General features: G+C 43.7%; 1 protein-coding gene across 3 annotated transcripts in view; it reads right to left on the reverse strand.

Annotated features, from left to right (window-relative positions):
• The window catches only part of PATL2 (PAT1 homolog 2), a 75,765-nt gene that overhangs the window by 26,373 nt on the left and 35,301 nt on the right, over positions 1 to 14,091 (reverse strand). For 2 of the 3 annotated variants that reach the window (XM_040338917.1, XM_040338916.1), the window contains exons 7-10: positions 11,941 to 12,108; positions 7,118 to 7,204; positions 5,792 to 5,961; positions 4,294 to 4,365 (exon numbers count right to left, since the gene is read on the reverse strand). In XM_040338917.1, coding sequence (XP_040194851.1) covers positions 4,294 to 4,365; positions 5,792 to 5,961; positions 7,118 to 7,204; positions 11,941 to 12,108 — 497 coding nt within the window. The remainder of the gene's footprint in view (positions 1 to 4,293; positions 4,366 to 5,791; positions 5,962 to 7,117; positions 7,205 to 11,940; positions 12,109 to 14,091) is intronic. The other variant, XM_040338918.1, reaches the window with a different exon arrangement.

Raw genomic sequence — 14,091 nt, forward strand, 5'->3', positions numbered from 1 at the left:
AAATTTGCCTGTGATGCAGCAGCATTAAAATGTTGACAACCTATATATTGGATGTGTTATGAGCAGTAAGGAACTAATTAAGAAAGTGTCCTCCGGTCTGGACATTTTTTGGGGAAGATAAGCTCTTAAGAGATTCTGCTTGTGGAGGCGAACATGTGGAAAGGTTGGGACTAAATTAATCAGGTTCTAGCACACTGGTTAGGGCTGGGGACCCCAGGGTGGCTAATCGATTTAGTGTCACATAGTTGGTCCTAGGGGAATGGACTCCCCTCCCCCAATCGATAAAGTATAGAAGAGTTGAAAGTTCAGGCACATGGGTCTCCCAGAATGGAGTAATCATCAATGTCATTGGACATCATGTTAGGGTGATGGTAAAGGGTAGCCTAGTAAAACCTTCATTGCCCAACTGGGAAACCAAAAAATAATACATTTAAAATAATTGACAATTTTGCTACAGTAATGTGCACCGTTGACCTATCAAATAATTTCAGAGAACCAACAAAGAATGTATTGGGTTAAAAAAAAAAAAAAAAAAAAAAGTTTAGACAGCATGTTTAGTATCCTTGTCTTTCTTACTAGCAATGGGTATCATATGACAAACAAACAGTGATAGGCAGGAGCATATATACACACACATGCCGTAGTGGAGTCCCTCTTTAATCACCATATTCAGCAGTGCGTGTTGGCCCCCCCTAATTTCTTTGGCAATCCAGTAGGCTCCCACAATCCCCAGGACTACTGAACACACCCACGGAATATAAACTCTACGTTTCCTGCCCCAAGGTTCTCAGATATCTCACATGAAACAGCAGTGACTGGGATTGTCATCTAATCAGTAATTATGTGGGGGACGCCACTGTTCTTGACATGCGTGAAGCCACAAGCATGCAGTTTCACATTAAGCCCCAGTCACTGTAGCGGGCACACATCCCTGGGACTCTAGTTGCTACCTGGATATCCAAACCAGAGACTTACGTCCTGTCTGTGGAGCATGTATGGAGATCCACGGTAGACTACCTGGGAAAACCGGTATAGCCAATTTCCTTGAGAGGCGCTACCTCCCCTGTACAGCAAGTAATTGTTTGCACTAGACCTAACTGTACTGTTTACTACTAGCTCTTTCCTTGTCATTCTGTTCTTTTAAATCAGTGTTTTTCAACCTTTATTGTTGATGAAACCCTGGCAATAATTAAGAAATAGCATTAAATGGATATAAATATTACAACTTCCCTATTTTATGTGGAACGTGTGCCATTTTTTTCTTCTGAACACATGCTTAATTCTGGGTTTAACTTCATAGATAAGCAGTATACAGGGGCAGCAGGATAGAACACAGATGGTTAGCACACAAAACAGGTGGGACAGCTGGGCACACAGCAGAACATAGGCACATCATAGAGCACAGAGAAAATGAGGCACATATCAGAACATGGGACACATCAACGTGCTCACGGCAGAGCATAACACGGGTCAAACGGCAGGGCACAGGAATTAAAGTGCAGAGGTAAACGGGAAGAGGCTGTAATAAGACCGGTCATAGCGCGATCCTTCCCGCCAGCCCCTCCTTTCCTCCCGTCTACCCCAGGTGATGTCACATACAAGCACCTGAGGTGAACAGGAGAAGAGGGGCCAGCAAGATCGCACTGTAAGAGGTCTTATTACAACCGCTTCCTACACTACAACTCTTCAAGATGGTCACCCAGACCATGAATCCGGGATGTCTTGAAGTCCCCACTTCAGACACCCAAGAGTTCTGCAATGAACTATCGGATTTCTTCATCAACAAAATTGAAAAAATTCGGGTAAGTATTCGGCAAAACAATACTCCACTCAGCCCCCTCTTCAATCAAAACACCGACGGAACGCCTCTACAATCAACTAAGTTCACTTTGGAACCCATCTCCATTGATACCACAAAAAAATTCATTGGTGCGCTGCGCAACAGCACAGCACCCAATGACATCATTCCCACCAAGCTACTGAAGGAATGTGCCGACATCCTGGCGCCTCCGATCACACAGCTTATAAATCAGTCATTTAAGGAAGGCATAGTGCCTTCCCTGCTGAAAGAGGGCACAATCCTGCCGATCTTGAAAAAACCTAATTTGGATCCTATGGACCCAACTCACCGCCGTCCCATAACAGGTCTAAATGCTCTGTCCAAGATAATGGAGAAAGTGGTGGTAAATCAGCTGCAACAGCATCTGGATACCCACAACCTACTCGATCCATTTCAATCCGGGTTCCGTCCCGGACACGGGACAGAAACGGCCTTACTGAAAATATGGGATGATGCGCTCGAGGCCGCAGACGAAGGAGAATCGTGTCTCCTGGTTCTGCTGGACCTAAGCGCAGCCTTTGACACAGTAGACCATAAATTGCTACTGAGACGACTAACAGAAGTCGCCGGAGTCTCAGAAGATGCCTTACCATGGTTCTCCTCTTTTCTCGGAAACCGTTCACAAACAGTGAAACTGGGATCTTTCACGTCAGAAAAACGCGCGGTGCCATGTGGGGTCCCCCAAGGATCCCCCCTATCACCGGTGCTGTTCAATATCTATCTTCGTCCTCTCTTTGATATTATCAGTAGCCAAGAACTACTCTATCACTCTTATGCAGACGACACGCAGTTGTACTTTCGCATCTGCCAAAAAAAGGATCATCATCTCAGATTAGAGAAATGTCTCTCTTCAATAGAAAACTGGATGACTAAGAGTTATCTCAAACTCAATAGCGCTAAAACAGAACTCTTTATGTTCAATGCCAGTCGGAAGAGTCAACCGACAACAAACTGGACACCTTCGCCCATCCTGGGTCAGACCATCTCCCCTAGCTCCAAAGTCAGAAGTCTAGGAGTCACGTTTGACACCTTCATGACAATGGACGCACAAATAGGGTCAGTAGTCAGCAGGACGCACCATTTGATGCGCCTTCTACGCAGACTTATTCAATTTATTCCCAAAGAAGACATAGCAGTCGTGGTGGGAACAATCGTGAATTCCAGACTGGACTATGCAAATGCCCTTTACCTCGGGCTCCCCAAGTACCAAATCGCTCGTCTTCAAGTCGTACAGAATACGGCCGCTAGACTTGTGACTGGGAAAAAATCTTGGGAATCAATCTCACCTTCGCTGAGATCCCTTCACTGGTTGCCAGTGAAAGACAGAATTGCATTCAAAGCACTCTGCCTGACACATAAGTGCATCCATGGGAAGGCTCCTAGATATCCATGCGACAAGATCAAACCGCACAATTGCAACCGCATTCTGCGATCCACCGACCAAAATCTGGTCAAGGTTCCTAAAACCAAATACAAGTCCAAAGGAGAAAGAAGGTTTGCTTTTCAGGGCCCCAGGCTTTGGAATGCTTTACCAACCAGCATTCGGTTGGAGCAAAACCACCTGTCTTTCAGAAGGCAGATCAAAACCCTGCTTTTCTGATAGGCATGAGACACTAACATCAAGCGCCCAGAGGCGATTCAGTTCGCATGTGCCGCGCTATATAAATTTTTCATTCATTCATTCATTCACTACTCCCCATGCTGTCTGAGCCACAGTTGAAAGACACTGTTGTAGATCCTATTATTCTTTATTGTGCTGCCACCCAGTAGCTTTTGTGGGAACTACCCCATGCCTTCTTGTACTACAAAAGCTGCACTGCCTATTTTGTTTAGTTTGTAAGCAGGGGCAGTCTTGCTTGCTCTACTGCAGGTGGCACTTTTTCACAGCAACACGGCAGATGGAGAGGAAGTCAAGAGGAACAGGGTTACTTTATAGTTTGCCGAGTCATTGGGGCAGCCATCTGGTTGGATGCTGGCCACCCATGTGACTCTGGTGGCCATCTTAGGTGTGGCCCCTCCATTTGGTGTGCAAAATGCAAGTGGATAGAGAAGGGACAAGTACCCCGTATTTTAGGTACTGTACTAGTGGTAGGTAAAGGTTCCCGATAAGAAGGGAAAGCGTAAGGTTAGCAACCTCGCTGGACATCTGCCTACTTGGGCACAAGACGGACAGGCCTCACTCTACCCCTCTCTACAGACACTGTCCGTTCAGCTGAAACCCGCTTACTACATGCAGTTGGAACTGAGTGTTCCCGGTTGGGCTCCCTTTCACTGGGTGTTTGTGAACTAGCTTTGCGTTATTTCAATACAAGGTACTTAAATCGCACTGGGATTGTGTTATTGCCGCAGCACCACACCTATATGTTCCTCCAATTTCTTCACTTTAGCACAAAGACCCAACTTTACAAGGCAGTCTTCTTACACTGTATTACCACCAAGATTATCAGTCTTACCTTTGAGGGCGTTGTCGTTGACTAAGGATTCTACGATGTTGTGGATGCAGCTGTGTTACATGTCCAGGAAACCTAAGGTTTAATAACTACAATTAAAATGCACTTCTTGTAAATTGTCAGAAGGAATCCCAGCTACAGCAATATCGCATAAAAAAAAAAAAAAAAAAAGGGAGGGGGGAGAATATATAGTTTGATCCAGATATGCCTGCTTTTCCAGAATTACCCACATTTGGGAGGACCAATATCGCCAAACACAGTCAAGGGAAGTACCACTGTTAATCTGTATGTGTAGAACTCAGAAAATTCTACACAGGTGGCTAAATGGACAGGATTATGTAAGGAGGCAGAAAACGAGAAAGCTTTACCAATGTTCTAATGCTTATTTATAGTCTGAGCACACACGTACCCAAGTGGTACAGGGAGCCACAAAGCTGTACAAAAAAAAAAAAAAAGCAGTCTCATCTACTGGCCAGACAGTGTGATAATTTGGCTGGTCGCAAAAATCATGTCAACTTAACGAAGCATTAAGGGATTTGAGCTGAAACCTGCAAACCTAGTTTTAGTGTTTACCCCCAAAGGGGCTGCTGAGAAGATGCCAAGGTCTCCCTTACGGGCACAGAGGCTACCTGCCACAGACACAGGCTTGGTCTAAGGTATGTGTTTTTGTGGACTTTATTTGCAGAAAACTTGTACAGGAGAGGGTTAAGACTACAAACTTCTGAGCACCAATTCTATAGCAGCAGGCGCATGTGAAAGTCCCAAACTCAGGTCTTACAATGTCCCAGGAGCTGTCTGCCACCCAGCTTCCACACGTACGACACGCTTCAGTGAAGGAGACGAAAACCTTCTCCAGACCCGGACTCTCAAAGCAACGCATTCCAGCAAGTCCCCTTCAGCTGAGGTCCCAAATGCAAGTCCCATCTCACACTAGCTGCCTGACAGCCAGGGAAGCAGCCACAGGAGAAGAAGTGGAACCCCTAATAGAGAAAGGCAAACACTCTGCCCAAGCCCTCAAAACATTTATCACCTGCTCAGTCACCTTCTGGACACCCCCTTCCAGGGATTGGCTGGAGGTGTGATAAATATTTATTACTAAATGATTGACCTTCCGTGTTTTTATTTCGGGAAGCATCTTCCAGAAATAGGCAGGAGCAATCACCCAGCTTAGGAAACCATGAAAAAAAAAAAAAAAAAAAAAAGGAGATAATATATAAAATGTCTTCACTGACAAAACTTAATGTAGCCAGATAGGCAAGGGGGGTGGAAAAGGAGCTACATATTAAACACAAGGTAGTCAAGATCCCCAGCTGCTGCACCAGCCATTAACCTATATGGATTTATAGTTACAATTATGGCCCCTCCTACATTTAGAAACACCCACATAAGTTTTCTAAAATAAATACTTTGTCACTGTCCTTTGCCACAACGAATGTCTAAATCTGTGACATTGCTAAATATTTGTTACTTTCTGGATAGTTAGAAAGGATTGAAAACTTACTTAAAGCTCTGGAATGTGTTGCCTAGGGGGCTAAAGAATGGAGACATGCTGGGACTTGGAGACATTGGACCAAACTGCATCCTGACCATCTTTGGGGTCATTGGTCTCACAGGGGTGCTGACGTTAGGAGACATTGGCCTGAAGGGAGTCTGGGACATAAAACCTGGAGACTAAAGAAGAAAAAAAGTCCACAAAACAAATTGTAATAATTTCCTTTGCATCTGCCATCATACACAATCACTGCACAGGCATTGGAATCTTAGTGCAAGACCTCTCTTGCTCGCCACTCCTACCAATGCACCATACCATGCGACCCATCTGCTCCAAAAGAGCTTACAAGGATACCCGCTATACAAAACATACTAGTAGTCTTTTTTTTTTTTTAAACAAATGATTTTTTTATTCAAATTTTTTTGGAGCCCCATTGGGGCTTTGATGAAATATCAGGGGTCTAAACAGACCCCTGATGTTTCACTTTTGAGACAGAGAAAAAGGGACAGACGACAGATTTCCCAGTCCCTTTCTCTGCAGCCAAGCAACAGGGGAAATCTGCGCTGCACAGGGCAATTAGGGTGTGCCCAAGCACACGTCTATGGTGACCAGGAACAAACATGCAGCTAGTAAAATGAGAACTTTATATGCACACTTGTTCTTGGGTCAGTGAATTAAAAATATAAGCCTTTGGTTCAACCAGAACAGCCAGGCAAATATTTTTTTAAAAAAGGAAGTCCCCCAGTAAGGCCGTAAAAGGTTTTTGCCCATTTAAGCTGCTAGAAAATGTGTTCTTTTTACTTCCTGTAACAGGGTGACAATGCCGTTAGTTTTCCTGTAAAATCTCACAGCAACTAGTCGTCCTGTGGGCAGGGTAGTCTTTGTACAGTATATTTCATTTATGAACTTGAAAGAAAACAAAAAAACAAACAAACACACTTACCTTTTGCCTTAACACCCCTGTCCCTCACTGGCATAATCTCTTGGGTGCCCATCTTAGGCCACCTTCACTGGCCAGCGCAAGATGAAGTCACTCTTGTGCAGGTGTCAGGCATCTTGGACTCATGACACATAAATTATGCCCCAGCATTGGTATTAATGGGAGGAATTATGCCCCATCTTTGGGGTCAGAGGGAGCGTATTGTATTTCATCAGTGGGAGAAATAGTGCTCCACTGGCCAGTTAAAAGCAAAGGGTCATATCCATCTGTAAATTTGATGTCAGATCAGTGTAACCAAAGTTGTAATGATCAACCTGACCCAAGGCATTTCAATGAGCAAAGAGCAGTCCACACATTACCAAGCACAGCAGTAAATTGTAAGCCACATATCCTACCTGATTGGGGGAGAATGGTGGAATCGGTCTTCTGGGAGGTGTAAATGGAAAAGGTGGGCGCATGCTGCGCGGCATCAGTGGAGACTGCTGGAACCAAGTTAGGCTAGTAAATTCACTCAGAAAATAAGACGGCTAAACGCCAATGATAACAAACATCAGTTAATAAAGTGGATGTAAACCCAAAAAATAGTTTTTGATTTTTGATGTCACAATGTAGAGAATAAGATTTCCTATCATCTGTGCCCAGTCTTGCCACACAAAGTTAATCCAGCTCTGAGCAATCCTCTTTTTATTGTTCAGGGAAATAAAAAACAGACTTCCAGATAAAAACCAAAGTCCTTGCTTGAGTGACAGGTTATTTACATATCTCATGCACTGCTTGCAGACATACACAGCTTCTGTAAAAAGTGCTCAATTCACATCCCCCTCCCCTCTTCCCTTCAGCTCTATGTATATTCTGATGGCGGTTGCATTTTCTCATGGCACTGAACTGTGACTCACCCCATATTTTGAAAACATTTAATCAAAACACAGGGGAGGGGATGTGAATTGTGCACTTTTTTCAGAAGCAAGGACTTTGTTGTATTTCACTGAATAAAAGATGATTGCTCAGAGCTGGATTAACTGTGTGGCAAGAATGGGCACAGATGATAGGAAATCTTATTCTCTACATTGTGACATATATATTTTGGGTTTACATCCACTTTAATATAAACAAAGTGTGTGCACATTCAAGAATATATAGTAAATTTAGTAATTATTGCAGGTTTCTCTGCAACTTGCTACACGTGCGGTCTTCATCTTGATGTTGAATTCCAGGAGCTCGGCACTGCAAGATACCAGTGCCAACCACTCAACTTCCCTGCTACGGATTTACACTTTTAGCCCTAAATGCCACAACAGATTTGGGTTAGAAGGGAGGGTTCTGTTAAACCATTGGCTTTTTGGAACTAGATGACTACATCCATAACTCCAAAAGTCTAAAATAGTAAAAAGAGGGACACCTTATAGCATGTAGATAAAGGACACACCCTTGCCACAGACACTGTTACACAGACCATAAAGATCTAATAGGCAGAAAAATAAATGAAGATTGGCTGAACCACACAAGTGCTTTTTTTAAACTCTTTCATCTTATTCGCTTTTCAAAAATACAAATGCAGAAATAGAGAGGTTGGATAGCTGTATACTCATGACACAATGGGTGGAAGCAAGTGAAATACAGGGGACGGAGTGAGTACATTATTAAAGGGGTGGGGCCACAATGGAAGGGCAGTGCCCATGCATTAAGACAGTCCTGCTTGTGGCTTTAGTCCAGCCAAGGCCTTTCTCCAGGTCCAGATGGTTTCCCAACAAGATCATCCCTTGGCACCGTATAAGATGTGAAGAATTCTCACTCAGTTTCCAGGCAATGCATTTTCTTGTCATCCCAGTCTTAGTCCGTTGGGTTCAATATTGAGTCGCCCCACCGTTTGCAGCTATAACAGCTTCAACTCTTCTGGGAAGGCTGCCCACAAGGTTTAGGAGTGTGTCTATGGGAATGTTTGATCATTCTTCCAGAAGCAAATTTGTGAAGTCAGGCACTGATGTGAATGAGAAGGCCTGGCTCAGAGTCTCCTCTCTAATTCATCACTAAGGTTTTAAATCGGGTTGGGATCAGGACTCTGTGCAGGCCAGTCAAGATGCTCCACCCTAAACACGCTCATCCATGTCTTTATGGACCTTGCTTTGTACACTGGTACGCAGTCATGTTGGAACAGGAAGGGGCCATCCCCAAACTGTTCTCACAAAGTTGGGAGCATGAAATTGTCCCAAATGTCTTGGTATGAGGACGCCTTAAGAGTTCCCTTCACTGAAACTGAAGGGTCACGCCTAGCCCCTGAAGAACCACCCCACACCATAATCCCCCCTCCACCAAATGATTTGGACCAGTGCACAAAGCAAGGTCCATAAAACCGATAGAGTTGGAGGTGGAGGAACTTGACTGGCCCGCACAGAGTCCTGACCTCAACCCAACAGAACACCTTTGGAATGAATTAGAGCCGAGACTGCGAGCCAGGCCTTAGTCTACTTCAGTGCCTGACCTCACAATTGTGCTTCTGGAAGAATGGTCAAACATTCCCATAGACGCCCTCCTTAACCTTGTGGACGGCCTTCCCAGAAGAGTGCAAGCTGTTATAGCTGCAAAGGGTGGGCCAACTTAATATTGAACCCTACAGACTAAAGGCCCAGACACACGATCAGACTTTGACAGCGATCCGACCGTCTATATGCGCCATCGGACATTTGTTGTCGGTTTTTCCACAGACAAATATTCTCTGTGCATGCTCTCAAACTTTCCGACAACAAATGACTGATGGAGGATCATCCAATTGAGTGTACACAAGTCCATCGGACTAAAATCCAAAGTACAAACACGCATGCTCAGAACCAATGATAAACATCAGACAACAATAGCAGAAGTTGCCCAAAGGGTGGCGGTAAAGAGCTGAAAAACCATGTGATTTGGCGAATGTTGGCTGAAAATGTTCTGTCGTCTGTGTGCAGAAGTTCACGGCCAACACCAATCAGACCAAAATTCCAATGAAAAGTCAGATAGAAGCCCGAGTGTGTGTATGAGGATTAAGACTGGGATGTCATTAAAGTCCGTGTGTGTAAAGGCAGGTGTCTCAAAACTTTTGGTAATATAAAAACGCACGCAAAAAAAAAAAAAAAATTCTGAATGAAAACATTCTATGAGACATATACACAGTAAGTCTCTGCATTTCCTCCGGATGGAGAAAATGCATTACGTGGAACCCGAGTGAGAATTCTTCACATCTTATACAGTGCCAAGGCGTGATCTGGTTGGGAAACCACCTGGACCTGGAGAAATGCCTTGGCTAAGCTGAAGCCACAAGTGCCAACGATTCCTTGTAATGAGGGATCAATAGGAGCTGGTAAGCGAGCCTTTCAGCTGTTGGTGGAGGCACCGATATTTAAGATCACTATGGTAATGAATGGTGGAGATTAACATGAGGATTTATTTTGGAGTTGTGGATTGTTCTAACCATTTAATTTGTATATACAGTAAACACTTGGTTTGCGAGGACAAATGGTTCCAGGAACATGCTTGTAATACAAAGCACTCGTATATCAAAGCATTTTTTTTTTTTACAGGGTATAAAAGAGAAGAGAGGCACCTACAAGTGTAGCAATAAGTTGCTAAATGTTGTACCTTCATTTAATGTAACCATATTGCTATACTTAGAGGCGCCTTTCTTCTCTTTTATACTCAGTTGTGACGTGACGCTACTCTTATATCAAGACATGGCTTGTATATCAAGGCAAAATGTATTAAAACATTTTGCTTGTCTTGCAAAACGCTCTCAAACCAAGTTACTCTCAAACCAAGGTTTCACTGTACATGATTGAATAGCGGGACCTTTATTTTTTATTTTACTTTTGGCAATCTAGTGTATGCCAATAAACATTTTTGGTACAGTGTTAGGAAAAACCCTGCTTGCTGCTCCTTTGATACCATTTTAGGGAAATGTGTTATTATAGTGTCCAATGTTAATGCATGTAAAACTTATCTAAAGTGAACAGCATCCACAGTACACCAAAACTGCACAGATGTATCCAGTAGTAGATATGTACACAGCCTAAGCAATTTCAGGTGCAAATCAGATCTTATGTAGCGCTACCCTCGGAGGAGCCGCTGATTAGATTTGGGATCGGCGTGTTTAAGTTAGCTCTATACTGTGTCCAGGGGTGATGATAGTGCTGAGAGCAATAATAGAATGTCCAGGACCGTTGGTTGACGTTTTCAAATGCTTTATTTTCCCGGTCAAACACGACCAACATGTGAACTTGAGGTAGACCGGATAGGCTGGTGAAGGTAGAGCAACTTCACAGTATCAGGCTATGGATAATAAAGGCAGTCCTGCACTCTGTAATTTGTCTACGTCGCCACTCCAGCTGGAGTGGGTAAAGTCCACCTGGACAGACCTCTCTCACAGGTCTGGCAGCCAGAGCGCCACTTAAAGCTTCTGGGAAAGGAAACAAGTCTCTGCCACAGACTTGGCTCTAATTTGGATGTCCAGAGACCTCTGCCACAGGCCTAGTGCTTGGAAGCTAGGACGGTAGAGCAAATACTCCCAGTAGGTCTTTGAGATCACCGACTGACAGCTTGAATGTGACCTGTCAGTGTCTGGTGCCCAGATCCCCGGTGGTTCATTCAAGCCCTGTTGGATCACCTGCCTCCGGGTTCTCCTCAGACCGATCCCCCACCGAACAGCACCCAGCTTGGGATCTTCTCAATAGAAGTGGGGACCCAGTAAGTCACTGGGGCCCCTTGGTAGCATCAGTTGCTCCGGGCTATGAGAGCCCAGAGTCAGGAACTCCGCGTAGCACGTGACCCCAGCCAGGTAGGCCATAGTGGTAGGGCCCGTGATGTGCGCACACCCTAAAGGTGGGTGCCGCACCTGGAACCCGCGAAGAACCCCGAACAACGGCCTCCGCCACTGAAATTTCCCTCGAGGGGTATGCTGGGGAGGGGTAACTCCTCAAATTAGCTGCTGGGAAGAAGCGGCTCCGCCTGGACCCCTCTGGCGCCACCTGCCGCCCAGAGATGAGACTGCATCTCTGGGGCACAGACTGACCCACAGGACAATCCAGATTTGGCGACAACCAAATTTGTCAAATCAAAGAATGAGAGTAAGATAACTCTCTCATTCTCCCACTAAATTTGAATATAGCACCTGTACGAAAGTACACAGGCGCTACACTTATAAGAGTGAAGATTAGGGTATAGTGCAATAAGAGATATCAGAATCTTTTACCTGCCTAGGAAACCGCTGTCGAAATGGCTTGGGGGACAGTCTACCCATCTCTAGACCCTTCAGCCTTTGTGCACACATGTATCCGCGATGCATAGGGGAGCCCAGGAACTCCAGGTTGGCTGGTGGCAAATATGGTGCCTTGTCCATTACTCTCAAGATAGCCTTATCCTGTATTATGTGACACAAAACAACTTATGTTAAAGATTTTATAACAGAAACCCATCAGGAGAGAACATGAAGGCTACAATTTGAGCTCTCTCCTGCAAATGTATGCAGATAATTACAACTCCTCTGTTTTTCCAGATCTGCATTGTTTTAGTACTGAGGCCAATGAATCTGCATAATAGCCGAGTAGTTGGCATTTTAAGAAAGAAGTCAGCAATTGGAGACCATGCATTTTGATCAGGACAGGTTTTCTGAAGTTACACATGTGAAACTTTGCAAAGATACGTTTATACTTTTTTCACATTCTCTGAATCAAAACCAATTAGAACAACGTGTGGGTGAATGTTGTATTATGGCCCAGTTCACACTGGTGCAAAATGCGCTCTGACTTTAAGAGCACAAGTTGCACGACATGCGAAAATCAAGGTTTCCCCCAGAGAGCCATCTTAACTGGCCCAACTTGTGTCAGTCCGACTTTGGATAAGCTTTCTGCACTACTTTGGTCCGACTTGTGTCAGATTTCAACCGATAGAATTGAACGAAAGTCACATCCAAGTCAGATCCTCATCTTAAATGATGCGATTGGATACGATATTACAGGAAGATTACACGGGCATTCCCTAAAGTCGCTTCAAAGCCGTGCCAAAGTTGCCTGGCAACTGATGCAGGAGCAGTGTGAACCTGGCCTTAATCTTGTGGAAAGACCTTCAAAAATTGGTCATAAGTGGTGTGATAGATTGCATGTATCTTAATGGAATAAAAACAAACACAGAAGGAAAAAAAAAAATGTATAAAATTGTGCAATAAACAAACAGTCTTTAGTGCAGAAAAAAATAAACGGTTCCAAAAACAAACATTTAGGACAGAGAGCCGCGGCGACATCTCTTCCGGGTTTGGCCGCACCTGGAAGTCTTCCTGCACACAGTACTGTCAGTAAATGCTGAATTACCTCCGCTTAAATGCGAGCGTTAGACCATTAATGAGGAATACAACACAAAGGCTTAATTAGCCTCTTAAGGTGAGAGGCTGGGGGAAATGTTTGGCATGTAGCACTGGATGAAAGCACCTGCACTTTATTGGATATCACTGCAATTAAGAGACAATTGTTTTGCATCTGCACTTTTTGGATTTATTTGCACATTGCTGTGGAGTGTGGCCTAGAAATTTTTGCATGTTTTTTTGAACAGTTTTTTCTGCACTAAAGACTGTTTATTGCAGATTTTTATACAGTTTTTCTCTAGTGTATGTATTTTGCATACATGGATTTTATATATAATTTTTTTTTTTTTTTTTTTTTACAAAAAAGGTAATTTCTGCACTGGATTGTTGCACTTTTTAATTCGTTTTTACAGTGTTATTCTATTATTTTCACCTTTATGAAGAGTCATTTATGGATAGGTTTTGCAATTATCACTCTTGAATTATCGGGTGTTTTATGCACGCCATTTCATATAGTTTAAAATATTTTTATAGTAAGAGCCCCCTCATCCCCCTTTTATTGTTATACCTTTCAGTGTGTGAACACTTTAGGTGGCTGCTACTTTTAGTTTTTAGTATATTTAATCCCTTATTGGTTTGCGCATTAGTTGCCCCATTTTTCAAAAACACAGAAGTGTTAATTATTTTGGTAATCGTATGGCAACCCAAGTCCATAGCTGGACACTTTAGGACCTTTTTTGCCTAGATCGCCAGTAAGTTAAAAGTATAATGGCAAGACTCCATAGGACAGCCAGCTTCACTGTCTTCTGTGTAACACATATGCCCTTAAAAATTATCCAGGGCCATCAGAGGAAAAAAAAATAAAAAAAAGTTGGCCTCAAGGTTTTCCTGTAGTTTGACCCTGATAAGTTCAAACAAAAGCCTTTAAAAAAATGTTTTGGCATGTCAAAATCTCAATGATTTAATACAGGGGTCTCCAAACTTTTTAAAGAAAAGGAATTATGCCCCATCGTTTGTGTTAGTGGAAGGAATAGTGCCCTGTTGGTG

The sequence above is a fragment of the Rana temporaria genome, chromosome 2, assembly GCF_905171775.1.
Source record: "Rana temporaria chromosome 2, aRanTem1.1, whole genome shotgun sequence".
Classification (NCBI taxonomy): Eukaryota; Metazoa; Chordata; class Amphibia; order Anura; family Ranidae; genus Rana; species Rana temporaria.